This window comes from Carlito syrichta, unplaced genomic scaffold (assembly GCF_000164805.1).
Source record: "Carlito syrichta isolate Samal-C Ts95f unplaced genomic scaffold, Tarsius_syrichta-2.0.1 Scaffold314864, whole genome shotgun sequence".
NCBI classification, from domain to species: domain Eukaryota; kingdom Metazoa; phylum Chordata; class Mammalia; order Primates; family Tarsiidae; genus Carlito; species Carlito syrichta.
This window is the reverse complement of record NW_007258960.1, coordinates 466,041-487,268: the sequence shown is the minus strand read 5'-3', so window position 1 is coordinate 487,268 and position 21,228 is coordinate 466,041. Positions and strand designations below refer to the sequence as shown.

Here is a 21,228-nt window from a genome sequence, read left to right as displayed (position 1 = left end):
TTTTACTTATTGTAAAGATGAGGTTTCGCTGCCCAGGCGGGTCTCAAACCCGCGGGCTCAGGCAATCCACTCACCTCAGCCTCCCAAAGGCGCAGGATTACAGGCTGAGCCACCGAGCCCGGCAAGTCAGGCCCTTTTTAACCTTCTGTCCCTCCCATCATGTGGGGACACAGTGTTCAAGACACCATCTTGGAAGTAGAGAGCAGCCCTCACTAGATACCAATGCCAGCACCTTAATCATGGACTTCCCAGCTCCAGAACTGTGACAGATACATTTCTACTATTTTATAAGTTATCCAGTCTTGAGTATTTTGTTATAGCAGCAGAAACAGACCAAGAAAGTAGAAATCAACAAATCTAAATGGAAGAAGCTGTTAGAAATAGGCTCATGGACAGTTTTTTTTTTTACAGTGAAAAAAGGAGAGGAAAACTGCAGAGATCCAAAAGGCACACCTAGCAATTCACAAGGAAAACAACCGCAGAGGAAAGAACCCATTTTTAAATAGTGATAACTAAGTGAGGTTGAGGCCATTCTTCCTGCCCGAGGAATAAAGACCTTTCAGCAACCTCTTTCCTTCCAGCCCACAGAGGAATCGTACTCAACTCAGAACTGTACCGTCACTAGCCAGGCATTTGAGTTAACAAAGGAGATGAAATCTGTTTGCTTTTAGGCATTGTAGACACATTCATCACAACCCTAGTTATCACTTGTGCACCAAGAACCCTGTGGTACAGCTGTTTACTTTGCTGCCATAGATGATCACAATTCTTACACTGTTTTTAGTACACGCTCTCTAAGATAGGGAAGTACACACAACATTTTGGAATGACTGAACATTTCAGGGCTGAGAGTTAAACTACTTCACTAAATTGGAATACAGTGACACTAAGAGGAAACTAAGCAAAATAGTGTCCTTTTTACTTAAAATCCACCTGCAACTTTAAAATGTAATTTGCTGCCACACCTGGATTCTTCGGATGCTGACGATCGCCTCTGATACCTTCTCAATGGCTGAAGGGAAGAACAGGGTGACTGTCAGTCGCACCGCCCCGTACAACGTCACTGCCACAAACACTCGGCTGGCTGTGATCACGTTGCCAAAGAGCACGTAGGCAGTGAAGGTCACAAATACAATGATTTTGCTTGCACTAAAAAACGACGCCAAATTCATCCCTCTGAGGTAGGAGCTGCTCAGAACCTTGGAAATTTCCTTCCTAAAAAACAGAATGCAGGTTTTAAAGGAGATATCAACATCAAAGTCAAGTGCCTTTTGCACAAGGTCCCTTTTGATGCAGTGGATATAGATTAAGGAAAACTATCTCTTACATTATGGAAATATTTGACAGCACATCCCCTGGGTACAGCTGTAATTCAAGGACCACACAGACCACTGAATAATCAGTTCGTTCATCCAACAAAATGATATTTTATGTCACAGTTTGACATCTTGGGTCAATCAGACTGGATTTAAGCAAGCACTCAAACACATTCATTTAACAAGCATTCATAAACACAAGTCTTCTGCTGGGTACCTGGCTGATGAGTGAGCCACAGCCTGGCTCCTCAGGAACTCACAAAATGATTGGATAAGAAAATAAGCAGCCCCAAACCGGGCTTGGTGGCTCAGCCTATAACCCCACGCTTTGGGAGGCTGAGGTGAGTGGATTGCCTGAGCCCGCAGGTTCAAGACCCGCCTGGGCAGGCGAGACCTCATCTCTACAATAAATCAAAAAATTAGCTGGGCGTGGTAGCGCACGCCTGTAGTTCCAGCTCCTTGGAAGGCTGAGGCGGAAGGATCGTCGGAGCCTGGCAGGTCGAGGCTGCGGGGGCTGGGAGCAGCCACTGCATTCCAGTCTGGGCAACAGAGTGAGACTCCAACTCAAAAAAACCCAAAAAAACAAAAAAAGAAAATAAGCAACCCCAAATTTTTAAGAACCCAAGACACTAGACAGAAGTAGATGGTACGGGGCCCCATGGGAGCAAGGAGAAGAGGTGGGTAATTCAAAGAGGCAGAGTCAGCAAAGGTCACATACTAGGCAGAGGTCAGAGAAGAATGAAGGAGACAGCACATCTGAAGCGTAGGAAGACACATCTACAAAGGTGCAAAGGTAAGAGGTGGCCAGGTGCTGCCAGGATTAGAGTGTCATGTGCAGGATTACCAAAACTAATCAGATATTTAAATTTTTAAAAATTCTAAAAACAAGCTGGGCTCGGTGGCTCGGCCTATAAACCCGTGCTTTGGGAGGCTGAGGTGAGTGGATTACCTGAGCCCACAGGTTCAAGACCCCCCTGGGCAACTTGGCGAGACCTCATCTCTACAATAAATAAAAAAATTAAGCTGGACGTGGTAGCGCGCGCCTGTAGTTCCAGCTACTTGGAAGGCTGAGGCGGAAGGATCGCCGGAGCCCAGCAGGTCGAGGCTTCAGTGGCTGGGAGCATGCCACTGCACTCCAGTCTGGGTAACAGAGTGAGACTCCAATTCAAAACAAAACAAAGTCATAAAGCAAAACAAAAGGAACAGTATTTCCATGGTTGTCTGGAATGAATTGGAGAGTGCCCGATCTCTATAATCTGCCCATTTGGCTGCAAAATAAACTGCAGTTTTACTCTGTCATATTTTCAAATACTAATATCATAGAATCATTGCTTGCTGGAGATTTTGGATATTTACAAACATTTAGAATTTCCTTTTTGTATTAGCAAGGAACATACATACCTTTTGCTTTAAAAACATGGTAGGGCTAGACATAGTGGCTCACACCTATAATCCCAGCACCCTGGGAGACCAAGGTGACAGGGCTGCCTGAGCCCAGGAGTTCAAGACCAGTCTATGCAACATGGCAAGTCCTTGTCTCTACAGTAAATGAAAAAATTAGCTGGGTGTGGTGGTGCACACCTGTAGTCCCAGCTACTTGGAAGGCTGAGGCAGAAGGATCATTTAAGCCCAGCAGGTTGAGGCTGGGGTAGTTGTGATTATGCAACTGCATTCCAGGTTGGGTGTCAGTGAGAATCTGACCCAAAAATAAATAAGTAAATAAAAACATGGTGAATGGAAGACGAGGTTAAAATGATGTCCTTTGCCATTCCACTTAACCCTACTGCCACACGCAGGACACAGGGTAGGTAGTACTGAAGTTTACCTAACGTAAAAGCCTAATAAGACTTCTAAAACATTCCATTTAAAAATAGCAAATAGAAAAGTATAAGAATACAGTATAATGTACACAATCACTTACCTTCTCAAATTGGTGATAAGCTCTGCAAATGACTTTTCCCAAGCATACATTTTTATTATCCTTATGCCAGTTATAACTTCATTCATGGTCCTGATTCTGATGTCTGTGAAAGTTGCAGTTTTACTCCTAAGGGGGACAGATACGGGAGGTGAGCCAGTGATCACCGCCTAACTTTCCTTATCAGCAACAGGCATGGGCAGAGACCCTGGATCAAATGGTTCCCTACAGCTCTTTTGCACCGACAACATAGACAGGTCCTACTCAAAATAAAAATGCAAAAAGACTGCGATCACAAAGTCAACAATTTGTCCCAACTCAGTACGTATTTTGGAGAAAATGCAATATTTGCTGAGGAAAACAGGAAAATGAGTCAGATACAATCTGCTCCTTCAAGGAGCTCTCAGGCAAGCAGGGAAGTCAGCAAGGTACTAAGTCTAACAATAATACAGTGCATGGGGTGTAATAAAATGGTAATAAAGTGCTGGGAGCAAAAAAGAAAGAGCTGTTTGTTAATTCTGCTGGAAAAGCAGAGAGCAAAATAGTTTCAAAGTACCAGGATAATTTGAAAAGGGCTTAGGAAGATATGGAACATTTCTCCAGATGGCAACCAATGAAAAGTAAAAAAAATTGCAAGTACTGAATACACCATGAGCAAAGGCACAAAGAACTCAATGCACACTGAAAACTGGGGCACCTCCATCCGCCTGATAACCTTGACAATGGCTTACTTCCAATTCTTTGGGACCTGCTTCAGGCCTAATTTACTTTATCATCATTAACCTCTTCATCAACAGCCATTTTTCTAACACATACACTGCCAGAACTGTGGGAATTTATAAAGACATCATTAAAATCAACCCTGCCCTCAGGGAGCTTATAGCTTCATGGAACATTGAATTAAAAATAACACATGTATACACACATGAAAAATAGCTCTCACATAAGCATAATAAAAATATATGTGGCTGGAATTGAGCCTTAAAATATTTCCATTTATTATCATTTAATATGTCTAAGTAACTTCTACATAGGTAAATTCTGCTTAAAGACATTCTACTTAGTGAAGCTATGGTGCCTGAAGTTCTAGCTGGGAAGACCAGTGGATGCCTTCACCTTGACCCCAAAAAGATTAACCTTCAGCAGAAGGCTGGAGCTCCCACTGGGTAAGCCTAAGAGCCTGCAACATATGCAAAGGAGAGATAATACAAGGCATTTATTTTGTTTCTGAACAAAAGCATTGGGCAGACTGTAGTATTATCAAACACAAAGAACATTTTTTAAACCAGTGTTTCTCTTACCGCAGTGATGAGAACAACTTTCCAATGCAGCTTTGCAAAGGCAGAAGAATAATTAGAACTACCATCCCAGCAAGACACGAGATTCCTATTTCCATCCAGAGAAGGGCAGTCACTGCGATAGCTTGCAGTGGTCCTGCCCATAGAAAGTGTAAAAAGACGGTTACCTTCAAAGAAAAAGACAAAGTGTTCTTAGGACTATATAAAAACAAAACCAGTAAGAACGCAGTACAGAAAAATAATCTGCTCAGAAAGAACAGGCAAAACACTAAACAGAAATAACCACAGAGGATTTTAAACCTGCCAAAGCAGAAATCCAATTATCTACCTCAGAGAAAGCCATTCTGGGGAAACAAAGGGCAGGTCTGGGGCACTTACAAGAAAACCAGATCAGCAGCATAAGAAAGAAAATACAGATCTTGTTTATCTCCCAGATGAGCTGAGCACTTTTCAAAACTCTCTGCCATGAAATTCAGCTCCCATCTCCCCTGGTGCTCCCCAGCACCCCAGAAAAGCCTATACCATAGTGCCTACCACATTCTCCAGTAATCATTTGTGTATCTATCTCCCAGGCAGGCTCCAAGTTTCTTCAGGGAAGAAACCAAGTTTTATTCATCCCTGACACTGAATAGGGGCATTAGTTCATGTCTGATAAATGAAAAATTCAAAGAAAAGTGGTCCTAGCACAATACAAATCTCACCAGTAACTAGAATGCCCTGCATAAGGATACACTCATAAGGTAAGTATTAAAAAAAATGGGCACAGGCTGGGCATAGTGACTCATGCCCACAATACCAGCACTTTGGAAGGCTGAGGCAGAAAGATCACTTGAGGCCAGGAGTTCAAGACCAGCCTGGGCAACAGAGCAAAACCCTGTCTTTACAAAAAAAGTTTCAAATATTTGGGTGGGTGTGGTGGTACATGCCTCTAATCCCAGCTACTAGAGAGGCTGAGGTGAGAGGATCGCTTGAGCCCAGGAGTTCAAGGTTACAGTTGGCTATGGTCATGCCACTGCATTCCAGCCTAGGTGACAGAGTGAGACCCTGTCTCTTTAAAAACAAAAACAAACAAACAAACAAAAAACACAGAATTGCGGGAGGCATGGTGGGACAGGGAAGAATAGGTTACCTCTGACTAGGAACCAAACATTTGACATGATTTATCAAAGGTTTTCTATGTACCAGGCACTGTACGGGGCACAGGTAAAAGACCAATCCCTACCCTGCAGGAGTTTATCATCTGGAGAAGAAGAAAAACAATTCAGCCCAAAATCCCATCACCATATGCTAAGATTAAAAAGTACCCTTGCCTTATGTCCTCAAAAGAATCCTGGCCTATGCCAAGAACTGGCACTTGACGGTCTGATACATTAAACTAAGAAGGGTGTGCAATACCAGAAGATCTCTCAGGTGCAGCTTACCTGATCAAATTTGTTCACATCATTAGACAGCAGATTGACTATTTGGCCTGTGGTTGTCTTTCCCATGGCCATGTTACTAAGACGGAGTGCCTGAAATAAAAGAGGGAGGTGGAGAATTGTATTCATACAGTGATACCAAGTCAGATGTAGAAAACATCAGACCAGAGCACCATTCCATGGGGTCTTGTGTGATGAAAAGACCAGGATAACAACGATGGAAACTCTAAGGATCAGCATTTTCCCTTCAATACCTTTTGCAGTGGCAGACGTGCCCTACCAGGACAGCAAAGGGAAGAGTAGAAAGGAGAACAATTTCCCATCTCATTTCTTAATGAACTTGGGCGTGCCCCCAAAAGAACAGTAAGTTTATAAAAGAACATTAAGTATAAAAAAACATTAAGTTTATACTTAAGGGTCAACTGAAGTAATTTTGAGCCAAATTAGATAAGAATGAAGAGGCTGTCAGAGGAAATCAACAAGGAGACTCAGAATATAAACCTGGAATTGATCTTTAATTCTCTGTGCGTCATCACATATCAACACGTGGGGTATTAGTTTCTTCACCCTCCCTGGATCAAAGGGTTCCAAAGAGAATAAAATGACAAGTATTTATGGAATATCTACCATGTGGAGGGCAAAAGGGACTCCAAGGGATATGGCGCACTACTGAGTCATGTTTTCCTGTCTTGAGAGACAGGACTAGATCTATACAAACACCTGTAATTCAAGTGTGAACTGGACAGAGAACTGGAGCAGGTTTCAGCTGAGGGACAATGAGTGGGAGAGACCTTGGTCAATGAAGAGGACTGACTTTACAGAGGGGAGGGTGCTGCAGTGGAGGGGAAGCTTACAGAGAAGTACAAGGAAGGGAGATATGAGGGGAACTGTAAAAAAAAAAACCAAATCTGGGAAGGTCATCTGTAAAGCAGCTGAGGAGTCTAGAAGGCAATATGGAACAGTAAATATGATTTACTCAGTTAGAGGGAGAAACTCTACTTGAGGACGATTAAGCTATAGGAGGGTTTGGCCAGATTTCTGGAAGGAAAAGGAATAACAGCCCAGGCAAGAGGTAATAAGACTGTCAACCGAGACTATGAATGGAAAGGAAGGGCCAGAGATACATGGAACACTCTGAAAGTTAAAAAATGCTAAGCAAATAGTAGTGAATTCAATCACAAAATATACAGAGAGGAAGATAGTAGGGGTAGGGGCAAGGGCAGGGCATGGGGCATCCAGCTGGATCCCTTCAGGAAAAAAACAGAACTTATTGTGCCTCAATTACTGAAGGCTGTCTGCAAATACTGTTAAAGCCAATATTACACACAAACACGTTAATCCAACATGCAGAAAACACACTACCTATTGTAAGGGAGAGTATATCTGAGATCTAATTTTAAAATACCTAATTTTTTTTTTTTTTTTTTGAGTTGGAGTCTCACTCTGTCACCCAGACTGGAGTGCAGTGGCCACTCCCGGCCACCGCAGCCTCGACTTGCTGGGCTCCAGCAATCCTTCCGCCTCAGCCTTCCGAGTAGCCGGAATTACAAGCATGCGCTACCACGCCCGGCTGATTTTTTGATTTACTGTAGAGATGAGGTCTCGCTGCCCAGGTGGGTCTCAAACCCGCAGGCTCAGGCAATCCACTCACCTTAGCCTCCCAAAGGCGCGGGATTACAGGCTGAGCCACCGAGCCTGGTTTAAAATACCTAATTTTAACATAAGGCAAAGAAAGTGGCCACACTAGACTCTGATCCTAAACTGACCATTTTCAAAATAGCTGAAGACCACCACTCCCAACCTGAATTACCATTCGCAGACTACCACTGCTGCTGACAATGAGGACTAAGAAGGGTTAAGATGGCATAAGTGACAATTGGTACAAAACACAAAGTTTCTCTGAGTGCACCATGAGGGCTGCTTGAATAGGGGCAATGAATCAGAGTATTAGTTCATGTCTGTGACTGGGGATAGAGGTAGACTAAGAGGGTGGGCTCTGGAAGTTCAGATGCTTGGCTTTTAACAGAAGTAAACCCAAGTTAATAATAACTCTGCGGTCACACAGAAATTAGGGAACTGTAGAAATCAGTTATACTCCAGTTAGAATTTTTATAATGGTGAAGTGCCACTAATATTATTAATGAGGAAGACACAGCAAAATAATAAACTGCCAGGCTTCCGCTTTCAACCACGAGAGAGTAATTGGTACTGGTCTTGCCCTCCACTGTAAAACTATAAAATTGGACAAAACATACAAAGCAGCTGTCCCCAGGCACTAGACCACAGGCAGTGCAGAACTGTAGTTTCACTGAGCAGAGGAGAACAAGATGGTTGTTCCAAGTTGCATAAGTGTCTGGAATTTGTGAGCCAGAGTAGCAAAGAGTAGGCCCCAGAACTTCTAATGGGGGTTTCTCAAAGTTGCTTTGTCAGGGGCTTCACTGTCCATGAGGCCTAAGAGAGAGGAGTAGCTGTCTTGGGCTGAGTACCAAAGAGAGTCCCTGGAGGCCATGTAGTGCTAGAAGATGCTGCCCTATAAGAGTAAAGAGACCTCCGTAAGGGCCTCAGGTATTCAACTGAGATACCAGGAAAGCCACGCCTTAGTAATAAAAATAGCACTCTAGAATAAGAGTTACACACTTGGACTAAGTTAAAAGTGGAAACACCTGCCTATGATTTACTGATAGAAATCCAATTCAGATAGGACCAATATACCAGAAATGTAAATAATTACCAGAACAAAACTCAATACCCTTAATCCAGACTACCTATAATGTATAACTCATAATGCTCAACACCGTAAAATAATTACTAGACATATCAAGAAACAAGAAAATGTGACCCATAATCAAAGGTGGAAAAGTTAATAAAAATAAGCCTTGAGATTTCTAGATTTTGAAATTAGTGACAAGAATTATAAAACAACTACTATGAATATGTTCAAAAGGTTAATGGAAAATATAGTTATAATAAGTGAATGGATAGGTAATTTCAGGAGAGAAAAGGGCACTATCAAAAAGGACCAAATGGAAATTCTAGAACTGAAACGTACAATATCTAAAATGAAGATCTGCTAGATAACATGAATAGCAGATAATTTCCACTGATCTATTCATAGTCACTAGCCCTAGCCCTTTCTTCTGTAGTTTACAATCTGAAATATAAAGAACAAATAAAGGGGGGAAAAGCAAGATTTAAGAGAAAGAGACTTACATAAGGACCTCAGGCATTCAACTGAGATACCAGGAAGGCCATACCTTAGTAATAAAAAATAGCACTCTAGAGTAAAAGCCATGCACTTAGACTAAGTTCAAAATGGAAACACCTGAGGTTTCAATAGGCGAATATTAAGCAATTAAACACATATCTAACTGCAGTCCTAGGAAAATAGAAAATGGAGAACAAAAAAATGTGAAGAAATAATGGCTGGAATTTTGACAAATCTGGTAGAAAATATTCACTTACATACCTAAGAATCTTAGCAAATTCTGAGAAAGACAAAACAAAGAGATCTTTGCCTAGACACATCATAGTCAAACTGCTGAACATCAAAAAGTAAGAGAAACTCTTAAAAACAGCCTTAGAAAAATGATGCATTACACAAAGCAGAACAACAAAACAAGTAGTAGCTGACTTATCAGAAACAATGAAAACAAGAAACAACATCTATAGTGCTGAACCAAAGACAAGAATAACTGTCAGTCTGCAATTCTATAACCAACAAAAATGCTCTTTAAAATATGAGGGTGAAATTAAGACATTTTCAGATAAACAACGGCTGAGAGACTTCATCACCAATGAACTTAAGTAACTGGAATTTGAAATAAAAAGGATGGAAAAAGAAAAGTCATGCACACAATAAACATAAAAAAGATGGTATGTCTATATTAATATCAGACAATGTAGACTGCTGGACAAAGAATATTACCATAGATAAAGAAATAAATTTCATTATGATAAAAGAGTGAATTCACCACTCCTAAATATATATGAACAAAAACAGAAAGAGTTAAAGGGAAAAATCAGAAACCCTCCAAAATCAAAATTACACTGAATAGTCTTCCAGCAAAAGGGAAATGATACCAGACAAGAACTCAGATCTATAGATAAGAAGAATAAGGAATAAAGAAAAACCAAAATTGCATATGTGGGTAAACATAAAAGATTGTTTTCCCTTTTAATTTCTTTGAAAAACTAGCTGCTTAAAGCAGTAATAGCAGCACAAAAGATGGAGAAAGATTACAGAATTTTTCTATTATATGCTTCAAACATTTAATGAAAAATGGCCCAATATTAACACTAAGTGAAATAAGCTAAAATGCCTATTTTAATCCCCAAAGCAATCCTAAAAATACAAAGAGAGTGCTGAAAATGGAACACTACAAATTATTTGATTGACTCAAGAAAAGATGGGAATGAAAGGGGGGTGGGGGACAAAGAAAACCAATGAAACAAATAGCAACGGGAAAAACTTTAATCTAACCACACCAATAACCACACTAAATGTACACAGACTAATCATTCTAATTAAATGCCAGAGACCTTCAGAATGGATTAACAAAAGTAGAACCTACCTGCTGAGAGATACTATTTATATTAAATAAAATGACTGGTTGAAAGAAAAAGGACGGAAAAAGAAAAGTAATGCACACAATAAGCACAAAAAAAATGGCATGCCTATATTAATATTAGACAATGTAACATGTTGGACAAAGAATATTACCATAGATTAAGAGATATATTTCATTATGATAAAAGTGAATTCACCACTCCTAAGTATAAATGAACAAAAACAGAAAAAGCTAAAGAGAAAAACCAGAAACCCTCCAAAATCATAACTGAAGATTTCCACATCCTTCTCTTAGTAACTGAAGTAGACAACAACAAAAATCCTAAGCATATAGAGGATTTGAACAACACCAGTAATGAACGTAACCAAACTGAGTTATGGAACCCATACCTGACAAGTGCATAACAGTTTTTTCAACTATACATGGGAAGTTTACCAAGCTAGACCTTATGTTGAGCCATAAATTTCAATAAGTTTCTAAATATAAAACTGTTATAAAGAGTGTTTTCTAGTGAGAACAGAATTAGAGATTAATAATAAGGTATCTCTAACAACCACAAATATGTGAATATTAACAACATATTTCTAAATAACCATGTGCTATTCAGATGACATCATGAGGGAAATTAGAAATATTTTGAAATAAATGATAATAAAATATTATATCATAATTTGTGGAATACATCTAAACCAAGTCTGAGAGGAAACTTCTGGCTTTAAATACTGTATATTAAAAAAGGAAAAAGGCATAAAATTGATGATCTAAATTCTACCTAAAATCAAGACCAAAAAAAACAAACAAAAAAGCACTCTGCTCAACCCCCAGAAGCACTCTCAGTGTAATAACTATTTGGCTGTTGCCAAATAGCTGGGAGCTACCAGTTATAGAGACCCTGCTATGTTCACTAACATCATTGTGATCATAAATCGAACTACCTTTTATTAAGTACCCACTACAAGCCAGACAACTGAACTGGGAAACAACTTTACAAAGCAAGAATTACTTCTATTATGTAGAAGAGAAGATAAACTAAAAGTATTCATATCTGACACAGAACAGGAACTCAATTTTTTTTAAATGAAGTAAAGTTACTGCTGTTACTCATTAACGTAGAAAATTAAAGTTTGATTCTAATAAAATATACATGTTATAGTTTAAAACAAGTTCACATCCAATGTAGAGAAAAACAACCTGCAAGTTAGCATCACTGTTCTGCAAATATTTTGGCTCTATGCTTTATTAAGCTGACATGGTATAAAAGGACATGATTTGATTACATTTGTTTGTGAAAATAAAATAGTTCCAACAAATAAAAGGCAACCAAAACAAACTGAAATCAATACTTGCATTATATATTCTAGACCCAAAATATCTTTGATAAATCATGAGTACCTAAGTGTCAATAAGAATTATAAAAAACTACCAATTTTTTTAAAAGGACAAAAAGCACGTACAGGAAGTTCACAAAGAAAAACACAAATGGCTAATGAAAATATCCAAATACTCAAATTCATTATTACTCAAAAGCATGTAAATTAAATAACAAAGCAGAATAATTGCTCACCTATGAAACTGGTGAAATCTGCAATTATTATAAAAATATAACATCGAGTCCGAACAAAAATGTAGGGCAGTCTCACTTCACTGGGGAGAATATCAATAATTAACAACTTTTTGGGAGGAAAAGTTTCTGGGCTATCAAAAGTCTGGAAATTTGTATCCTTAACAAATAAAGTTTGTTGTTGTTGCTATTTGTTTGTTTTCTTTCTTTTGATTTTTGGGTTGATTCATGTGTGTTTTTGTAAAACCTCAAACTATAAGAGCCTTAGAAAATGCAGGAGACACCCTTATGGAAATTGGAACTGGCAACCAATTCCTGATCAAAACCCCAAGTGTTCATGTCATAAGAGCTAAGATAGACAAGTGGGACCTCATCTAACTGATAGCTTCTGCCAAGCAAAAGAAACCATCAAGAGAGTGGGGAGACAGCCCAAAGACTGCAAAAAAATATTTGCCAACTGTATGTCTGACAAAGGCCTAACATCTAAGATCTACAAGGAACTCAAATGTGCCAAAAAGAAAAAACAAACAGCCCCATTACAAAGTAGGCAAAAGATATGAATAAAAAGTTCTCAAAAGAAGACATACAAGCAGCCAACAGATAGATGAAAAAATGCTCAGCCTTATTAGTCATCAAAGAAATGAAAATTAAAACCACCGAACTCCAGTCAGGATGGCTATCATCAATAACTCAAAAAACAACAGATGTTGGAGAGGATGTGGCGAAAAGGGAACACTTCTACACTGTTGGTGGGAGTGTAAACCAGTACAGCCCCTGAGGAAAACAGTGTGGCAATTCCTAAAAGATCTAAAAATCGATCTTCCACATGACCCTGCAATCCCCCTACTGGGAATATACCTGAAAAAACTTAAATCACTGTATTAAAAAGATACCTGCACATATATGTTTATCGCAGCATTGTTCATAATAGCAAGAACATGAAACTATCCATGCTACCCATCAAAAGAGGACTGGATTAAAAAAACATGATACATATACACGATGGAATATTACACAGTCATAAAAAAGAACAAAATCATGAACTTCACAGCAACCTGGAATTAGAGTCTATAATACTGAGTGATATTTCACAGAAACAAAGAACTGAGTATCACAAGTTCTCACTCATAAGCAGACCTTGAACAATTATCGTAATACTTGAACAAAAGGATTGGCAGTAGTGGGAATCTGCCTGGGGAAGGGGGGCGGGGCACACTTTATTAACAAGGGTACCTGCACAATGAACACTTGTATACCTAACCCTGAATTGTACCCCCCATCTTTAAAATTAAAAAAAAATTAAAAGAAATAAGGATGCATCCCAACATTTAATCATGTCCATTGAAAGGCTGTTTGCAATACATATACTGGAAAACAATCTAAATATCTAAGTATTGGTTATACTATAACCTACATGGCCATTAAAAACAATATTGTGACCTGTGGAATGCACACTCCATCAGAGCAGGGATCCCATTTTATGGCTGGTTATTACTGAGGGCAGGCAAGAATATACACTTGGGATTATAAGAAAACTCTATAATCCAGAACAAAAGGTTATTCTTTTTTTCATCAGTCAAATAATAATCAGAATTTATTTGAAGAATGAACTATTTCATCTTTCTTAATTTTTTAATAAGTGTGAAAAAAATTATTAATTTGAAAAATATTATTTGCGGACACACTAAATAAATTAATAAATGTATTAATCCAGTCTTCATTTTAATAAAAATTCTCCCCAAGCTCCTCTCTAATATTCCTTTTAAAACTTAAGATGCAAATGGCAATTCATCACCTTCACAATGCAGATTCCTCACAACCATCATGGCTCTTACTCAGTGCCAATGACCCTTGGTGCATATGGATGCTCCGCCCATGGCATACCCAAACGGCCCCACCTTTTGGATGTTGGTACTTTATCATTCCACCTTGCCCCTTGATGTGAGGCTATCAACTGTCCCTTCAAATTCTCATCAGATTAAGTCATCATTATCTACTGCTGTGTTTAGACTAGAATATGGCTCAACTGTAACGTAAGTAAAGTCAGAATAAATAGATTATGAAAAAGTACATTAAGAACTTTCAGAACAGAAAACAAGTACTTGAATTAACAATTTTGCTTTTGGCTTACTTCTTGGTTCATGACCCTACCCCAGAGCGGGGTTTGTCAGATAATGCAACTGCCAGCTAAACTTGGTATTACAGCAACAGACAACTATGACAAGTATGCTCACCTGAAGCAGAAAATTGCCTGTATTTTTCCAATATTGTTGGCCAGAGTTGCTTAGTAATCCCACACCTACTTTCATGACTGCATAATCTAAAGCCATTAATCTCTACTATTGAGGGCTGGACCCAGGGACTGGCTAATATCCTCCTTCCCCATAAACATGATGGGTGACTACTCCACAAAGCTAGTCTCATTTCTTCTACAGTTCTATAGAAGAGAGATTTGGGGACATGAAAAAGTCTATACAAAATCAACAACCTGCCATACACACACTTTGTCATCTAACAACAGTTTCATTGTTTTCTGGGGCTTTTTAAATTGTGTTTTGGTTTTGCCTGATTTTTCATGGTTGGTACTCAAGGTAGCCAATCTGTACAAAAAGTTATCTGTAACTGTTGAAGGATCTGGCATTTACCTCCTGGAGGTACTATTAGCATTCTTTTAGCTCTGTTGGCTTCCTTTTATCATTATACCATGTATAGTCGGCCCTCCACATCCATAGATTTAACCAACCACAGAGCAGAATAAAAAAATAACATTACAACCACAAAAAATAATACCAACAAAAAACAATGCAATATAACAACTATTTACATGACATGTTTACATTGTATTAGGTATCAGAAGTAACCTAGAGATGATTTAAGATACTGGGAGGAGGTATAGAGGTTATATGCAAATACTCTGCCATTTTATATGAGGAACTTAAGACATTCGCGAATTTTGGTATCCAATTCCCTGTGGAAACTAAAGGGCAACTGTACAGAGTGGATGAACTGGGTCTAGCCCTGTGAGGGCCTTTGAGTATGAGAGCCACAATATGCACCCCAAGAACCATACCAAAGAAAGGGGCTTGGGACACATGCTTTGAGAATAAGGTGAAAATCAGACACTGGATGCTTCTGAATGTACTGGGAGGAGTTTCTTCTCCACAGCCCCTTACCTCACTCCCTCAGAGGGCCAGAGAAAGGACTATTCAAGGCAGCCAAGACTCCCTGAGGCTCACTTTTAGAACCAAACTACCAAAAGCAACCATGCCTTTATTTCTTTTACTGGTGAGTACAGAGAAATTAGGATGTCAAGTGTCAAGCAATTATAATGCTATAAGAAAGCGATTGGCAGTAGTGGCAAACTGTGGGGGGGGGGGGCTGGCAGTTCAGGGAAACTGCTAGGGGAGGGAGGGGCATACCTCATCAATAAGGGTACCTGCATGATCAGTGTTTGTACACCTAACCCTGAATTGTACCCCACATCTTTATAATAAATAAATAAATTTTTAAAAATTAAAAAATAAAAAGAAATTAGGAGAAGCAAGCAGAAGTCTCTTACAATGGTCCCTCTTCCTCAACTCACTTGAATCACTTGGATGATAAGCATACCAAATAAACAGCAGCCCTGGGTCAACAGCTGTTACCTTGCAGAGACACCCAACGGAGAAAATGACCCTGTTCATTCAGCTAATGGGTCCCAGAGGGAGTAGAAAGGAGGGGATGAGAACTCCAAAACATGCTCAAGAGCAAGGAGCCAGAAAGGGACAGAATCTTTGATGCCTCTTCCTTCCTTTTCCTTTACAACCAACTCAAGGTACACCACCACAGTTGAGGATTGGGGTGAGCCATAATTTTCTTTACTGAATACAGAATAAATGTGTGATCTAAACCTATTCAAAAAAACTAAACTAACCTTGAGGACACAATTTGCACAGTGAAGTACGCTGGTCACAAAAGGACAAATACTGTTGATTTCATCTCTATGAGGTTCCCAGAGTTGTCAGATTCATAGAGACAGAAAGTAGAATCAAGGATGCCAGAGGATCAGGGAAGGAGAAAAGGGAAGTTAGTGTTTAATGGGTATGGAGTTTCGCTTTTACTAAATGAAGAGAGTTCTGGAGATGGACAGAGGTGATGGTTGCAGAACAATGTGACTATACCTAATGCCACTGAGCTATACACTTAAAAATGATTTCTCTAAATTATAAATGTTATTTTATGTATACTTTATCACTTTTTTAAAATGTTCATTTGAAAACTTAAAAACAAATCAATTACCTTTGAAGACCTGAAAGGAAATAACCACCACCCACGAAGTCTAAACCTAGAGAAACATCTTAAAAGAATGAAGAAACAAGGCATTTTCAGACCAATTTTTAAAATTAAAAAATAATCAGCCATCATTTCAACACAAATCCAAAGGAAAACAATGCAGAGGACAGATGGCCCTTTCTGTTTCCCAGGACGCCACATTCGGCCCTCCCTCTCCTTGGTCTGCTGTTTCCTTTACCATCTGCTAATACAGCCTTTTCTAAACTTTCCCTGGAGCACAAATTAAATATACAGATTTCCAAGCCCTTTCCTTAAAAATTCTGATGGCAGGCCAAGTGTAGGGGCTCATGCCTGTAATCCCAGCACTTTGGGAGGCTGAGAAAGGAGGACCACTTGAGTCTAGGAGTTCAAGACCAGCCTGGGCAACATAGCAAGACCTTGTCTCTGGAAAAAAAAAAAAAGCAAGGCATGGTAGCACACTCCTGTAGTCCCAGCTACTAGGGAGGTTGAGGTGAGAAGGTCACTTAAACCCAAGAGGTTCAGGTTGTGGTGAGCTGTGATTGTGTAATGCACTCCAGCCTGGGCAAGAGCAAGAGTCCAACAACAACAAAAAAAAGAATAGAAACTCTAAAGAAACAAAAAATTATGATGTCGTAGGTCTAGGATGGGCCAGGCTCTGGGTTTCTACTAAACCCACAGATGACTCATGACAGAAATAGTGTTCCTTAGCCTAGCATATGCCCTCACCCTTTATCTATCTGTTCAGCAAGAAAGTTAAACAGGCAACCTACAGCTCATGTGACCACACCCTGTACTGTACATACAGAGCTCCCTACTCCAAGCTTCATAAGCATTCAGACTATTAAAACTAGTGGAAAGTCTGCTGCTCCAATTATAGCTGAGTAGCTCATACTAGGCCAGCTCGTACTTCTGCCTCAGAACTGCACATTATGAGGCAGATGTTTCAGGCACAGGATAAAAGGCAGTATACAAGACGGATCCCAGAGAAAAAGGACACTTGCAAGGTGGGAGACCACTTTCCAATTATGGCAGTGAGCAAAAGTCCAAACAGAGCACTGCAATCCTGCTGAACTGGAGCACAGAGGTCAGTCTGGGTGAGCCAAAACATTGGTAAGGCACCAGAAAATTAGGGAGGTATCAGAAAGGAAGGATTCCAAAGGGCTGGGGGCAGGAGGTGCTACAAATCCTTGGCTGATGAGTGGGCTACAAAGGCACAGGTCAAGCCTTGACAGAGCAGCAAACTGAAGAGAGATAGTGAAGATCAAGCTGAGCTACTGGAATTCTCATCACACCAGAGTGCAGAATCCTCATTCATATATTGTATAATAAACCTTGCATATGGCTGAAACACCAGAAAGACCACTCTCCAAAGAAATAATTCTTATCAAAGCAATTTTGCTCCCCAGGGGATATTTGGCAATGTCTAGAGACATTGTTATAACTAAGGGATGCTAGTGAATAAAGACCACAGATGCTTTAAATATCCTACAATGCACAGGGCAGCCCCCTAACAACAAAGAATTACCAAGGCGTAAATGTCATTAGTGCCAAGGTTGAGAAACCCTGCCCTAAAACAGACTTACTCTATACTTGTCCAAGAAAACATTAAAACCACGTCCTAAGAACCCACAACGAACATAAAGTTTGAAGGTTGAATTCCACCAAGTTGGAGAAGCTTGGAAAAAACCATAGAATTCCCAAAGTTCTGCCCTCACAAAGCATAAAACCAAGCCTGCACACGTTCAAAGCGATCCACCAGTCATTAACCCATTAGAGTAAATTTCAACAATTTTTAGAAAATTATCACATGGCAGATAGCATTCGTAATGTCCAATATAAAATTTAAAGAACCTAGACTATAAGAAACAGGCAAGAGCAACTCAGAACAAGAAAGCAGTCTTTGTTTATAAAACAAATCCCCCAAAACATATAAATAATGAAAGCAAGTCCAAATAGGCTCAGACATTGGATTTAAAGAAATTATTATAAAAAATATTTAATTGGTCGAAGGACAATATGTTCAAAGAATTAAGGGGAAATAGAAGTAAAGAGAGATCTGAAGCAAAAAAAAGTAAAAACTAAAAGTCTAATAAAGACTCTAGAACTGAAAATACAACACTCAAATGGAAAAAATTATATATCACTGGCTGGACCTAGTAGCAGTTTAAAGATAACAGAGAAGAAATTATTGAATGAAAGTGAAAAAGACAGAGTGATCTGTTAGACAATTTCAAATGGTCTAATATACATACAGCTAGAGTCCAAGAAACAGAACAGTGTGAGGATGAGTTAAAAAAGAAATTTTAAAGGGTATAATGGGTAAGTATTTCCCAAACATTATGATAAAGAATCAAATTAAAGATCCAAGAAACTCAGCAAATCCCAAAAGCATGAATAAATCATACCTAGGATCATTATCAAACTTCTGAAAAGTCAGTAAAAAAGAGAAAAACTATTTAAATCAACCAAAGAAAACAGAAATATCACATACAAAGAAAGATACAAATTATACCTGACTTCTTATCAGAAACAATGGAGGACAGGTGACAACATAATAACATCTTGGGGAGGGATGCACTGCAGATATCACCAACTGCCAACCCAGAATTCAATCTCCAATAAGCATGTCCTTCTCAAAAAACAGATTTTCAGAGTTTAAAAAAAAAAAGAAAATTCACAACCAGCAGATTCATACTGCAAGAAAAACTAAAGAATGTTTTTCAGGCTGAAAAAAATTATACCAAATGGAAACGTGGAGCTAAAGAAAAAAATGAAGAACATTAGAAATAGTAATTCGGTGGGTAAATTTTAAATGACATTGCTTTTTGTCTTTTAAATTGAGGACAGATGACTGAATATCTAAAGCATAAACATGCTGGGCATGGTGACTCACGCCTATAATCCCAGCACTTTGGGAGGATGAGGCAGGAGAATCACTTGAGTTCAGGTTTGAGACCAGCCTGAGCAGCACAGTGAGTCCTCACCTCTACAAAAAAAGCAGAAAAACCAGTCAGGTGTGGCAGAATACACTTATAGTCCCAGTTGCTTGGGAGGCTGAAACAGAAGGACTGCTTGAGCCCAAGAGATCAAGGCGGTAATGAGCTGGGATCATGCCACTGCACTCTAACCTGGGCGACAGAGTGAGACTCTGTCTTTAAAAACATAAATAAATAAAATTTTAAAAACATAAATATCATATGATGGTGAAGGTGAGATGCAGTTAAACACAAATAAACCTTAAATACAAGGAAATCCAATAAAGAACTTCAAAATTTCACGACTAAAGAGAAGAGACAAACTCTTATAATTAGAAATTTTAACACCTCCTCCCCACCCCTCTCAGTACACAGGTTTCTATTCAGAGACATGATTATTGAAATAGTTATCCTAAGTAAGATCTGACTGCTTTGAGTTTATGATTGTTCTCAGGGTGCACACTCACAATCTCTACGCATTCCAATCTGCCACTGGAAGACTTCATAGAATCTTCTAAAAAGTCCCTGGGTACCTGACTTGCCATCTGCCCACTGCTGCATATGAGATTCCCAGTCCAGATTCTAAGACACTCGGGGTGATGAAGGGCTCACCTTTTTTAAAGTTTCTATTTACAAGTGCAAAAGGGCTATTCACCACTGAAGAGGATTAGGCATGCAAACCATATACTACACATATGTACTGGCAGGTCTTGGGATATAAGGCATAAAATTAAGCTAACATGATGCATTTGAGGCCTATCAGTATCACAGAAACTTTTAAAGCTTTTCAACAATTTATAATTGTTGAACAATTATAACAATTTATATCAATTTATATCCCTTTATATCAACTATATCAGAATACCTGGGGATAGAGTCCAGGTACTAGTTTTGTTTCAAAGATTCCTCCACATGAATCCAACACACAGCAGTTTGGGACCACTGAGCTAAAGCGTATTTTTTTTTTCCATCTTAACCTGCACCCTGATGGAACAATAATGTTTTAAGATGGTGAGATGCAACTGACATTCCTAATTTTTCAGCAACAGAAATTTCCTCTCAGAAAAAGCTAAATGAAACAGCTTCTCCCTTCTTAACTTGCTTTCTTAGCTCAAATTCCAAACTATGGAAAGTTAAAATGATTCCTCTTAGCTATTCCCTAGCAAACTAGAAGAATGACAAATTATGCCTTGATAAGATTAACTTCTCACAAAATACCCAGGCCTGATTCAAGTTCACATCAGAAGTAAAACAGAAAACAGGAGGTGGGGAGTAGGGGCAGTAGTAATTAAAAAAAAAAAAAAATTAAGTATTACCAACAGTATAAGAAGCAGTACTAGTTCGTTCTAATTTTCTCAGAAAGTTAGAAAATACCACTAGAAGACAAAGCCCAAAGTATCACATGCTTCCAGGAAGACACTCTACTTCCATATATACCACACAGCATCACATTGACAGTACTCTCAAGAAGCTCCCTAAAAGAAACCTACTCATAAACTAATAGGCAAAATATTAGTTGTAGCCATATTAAACTGCTGGTTTTGTAAAAAGGCCTATATCTGTTGAATATCTATAATTTCATCTTGTCTAGTACAAATAGAAAGCAATATAGAATCTACACTGAAATACAATTAGCTTTAAACAAAAACAAAATTAAATTCTGTCTGAGAACTATAAATATGACATCATATGGCTCAGGTACTGACAAAACTTCTTATCAATTGTCTTTCCACATCCACTGAGTAAAGACAGAGGGAGAGGGAACAGGAGAGCTGGGATGGAGGCGGAAGGCTGCAGAGGGCTGCAATCTTCTCACCATCAACATGCAGTGGGGGGGGGGGGGGGGGGGGGGGGGGGGGGGGGGGGGGGGGGGGGGGGGGG

General features: G+C 39.2%; 1 protein-coding gene across 1 annotated transcript in view; it reads right to left on the bottom strand.

Moving 5' to 3' along the window:
* Positions 1 to 21,228, bottom strand: part of ABCC4 (ATP binding cassette subfamily C member 4) — a gene marked incomplete at its 3' end in the record, with an annotated part of 131,320 nt that overhangs the window by 86,223 nt on the left and 23,869 nt on the right. The window contains exons 5-8 of the mRNA XM_021705970.1: positions 5,954 to 6,043; positions 4,536 to 4,699; positions 3,238 to 3,363; positions 966 to 1,215 (exon numbers count right to left, since the gene is read on the bottom strand). Coding sequence (XP_021561645.1) covers positions 966 to 1,215; positions 3,238 to 3,363; positions 4,536 to 4,699; positions 5,954 to 6,043 — 630 coding nt within the window. The remainder of the gene's footprint in view (positions 1 to 965; positions 1,216 to 3,237; positions 3,364 to 4,535; positions 4,700 to 5,953; positions 6,044 to 21,228) is intronic.